This window comes from Arvicola amphibius, chromosome 10, assembly GCF_903992535.2.
Source record: "Arvicola amphibius chromosome 10, mArvAmp1.2, whole genome shotgun sequence".
NCBI lineage: Eukaryota > Metazoa > Chordata > Mammalia > Rodentia > Cricetidae > Arvicola > Arvicola amphibius.
In genome coordinates, this window is record NC_052056.1 from 36,449,240 (window position 1) to 36,450,973 (window position 1,734).

At 34.0% G+C, this 1,734-nt stretch overlaps 1 protein-coding gene across 1 annotated transcript; it reads right to left on the minus strand.

The window, feature by feature from the left end:
* Positions 1-488: 488 nt before the first annotated feature.
* On the minus strand, positions 489-1,418 carry LOC119825372 (olfactory receptor 5K3-like). Its single transcript, XM_038346211.1, has one exon. It carries the CDS (start codon positions 1,416-1,418, stop codon positions 489-491), a length of 930 nt encoding a protein of 309 aa, XP_038202139.1.
* Between the last annotated feature and the right edge of the window lie 316 nt (positions 1,419-1,734).

A 1,734-nucleotide genomic window follows, 5' to 3' on the forward strand; every position in this document is an offset into this window, starting at 1 on the left:
CTAAATACTAAAACTAAATATTAAATTTTCATTAACTAAAATGTAATCTCTGTGAGTATAAATGTAAAAAGTTAAAGCCATACACAAGCATACAATTTGTTTTTAAACAATGGTATTTTTAAGAAAAGACTTAACAGAAAAGATAAGTGCAATGCTTGAAATGTCTCTCAGATTTAAATGTATGATTTTGGATCAAAGGTATTACAAATTATTAATTATAACTTTATTTAAAATGCTTACTTGTATTCTTAGCACTAATATGAATTGTCAAGAACTAAGTAACTGGTTTTACAACTTCTAATAAACCCAGTTCCTAAGATTTTGGTAAACTTTAGTAAACCTGTTTCTTCTGAACTACTTTAAATAAATTGTATCATCATTTTATTGTTTAATATTTTAGTGACAGAGTAGAACTCTTCTGCTTTTTAAAGAATCCTGAGATCCATATAAAGTTTCAGCTAATTTTCTTAGGAGCTCTTTTCAGAGCACTACAGTTTTCTCTTTATTATTCTTTTCAGCACATTCATTACTTCCTTATTTCTGAGACTATAAATAAAGGGGTTTAATAAAGGAATTACTAGAGTATAAAAAATAGCAACAGGTATGTCTTTATACTCTTCATTCACTGAACTTGGTCGAATATACATGTAGAGAAGAGAACCATAGAATATTGACACAGATAGAAAGTGGGAAGCACAAGTAGATAAGGCTTTGCTTCTTCCCTCTTTGGACTTCATTGTGAATATAGTAAAAAGGATATAAAAATAAGATATCAGGACTACAGTAATGGTAAAACTTTGAATTGAACCAGAAAAGATGAGTATCATCAATTCATTGATGTAAGGGTCAACACATGAAAGTCTATATAATGGAAGGACATCACAAAAGAAGTGCTTGATTATATGAGACCTACAGAAAGATAACCTGAATAAGAACCCTATATGAATCATGGAATGCAGGGATCCTGCTATGTAGGCTCCTGTGGTCATCTGAAGACAGAGCTTCTTGGACATCATAGTGTGGTACTGCAGAGGGTTGCATATCGCCACATAGCGGTCATAGGCCATTGCTGCCAAGAGGAAGCAGTCTGTAGTTTCAGCAAAACAAAGAAAGTAGAACTGTGCCATGCATTCGTACAAAGACATCTTTCTGTCCACAGAGAAGAAGTTCTCTAGCATCTTGGGAGTGATGGCACAGGAGCAGCAGGAATCCATGAGAGCCAGGTTGCTCAGAAAGATGTACATGGGTGTGTGAAGACGGCGTTCCATGTAGATCAACACCACGAGCCCAAGATTCCCCACCATAGTGACCAGATAGATGGCAGAGAACACCAGGAATAGAAGGGTCTTTAGATCTTGGTGATCTGAGAATCCCACCAGGATGAATTCTGTTGTCAAGGAGTAGTTGTCCTCAGTCATCTTTATGATCATAAGAGAGAAAGATGTAAGATTAAAACTGTGAATTTATCATTCTCATTTTGATTTGTATAACTCATAGGAGCATTTCTTCTTCAAATATCACCCACTGTACTTGGAATGAAGCTCATATATTTTGCATGGTTATTTTCTTTTTTCTTAAAACATTGTCATATTTAATGGACAATTGCAAATTACAAAGTTCATAAGATTTTTTTTGGTACTTTGAGGGTGAAAACTCAAATTGGAAAGGGTTACCTTTCTGCAAAATGTAAAAACATAAAGAAAATTTAGGTTGCCTAAATTTGGCTCAGTATCC

Excerpts from the sequence above, each read along its gene's own strand:
- LOC119825372 (XM_038346211.1), bottom strand. The coding sequence starts at position 1,418 with ATGACTGAGGACAACTACTCCTTGACAACAGAATTCATCCTGGTGGGA.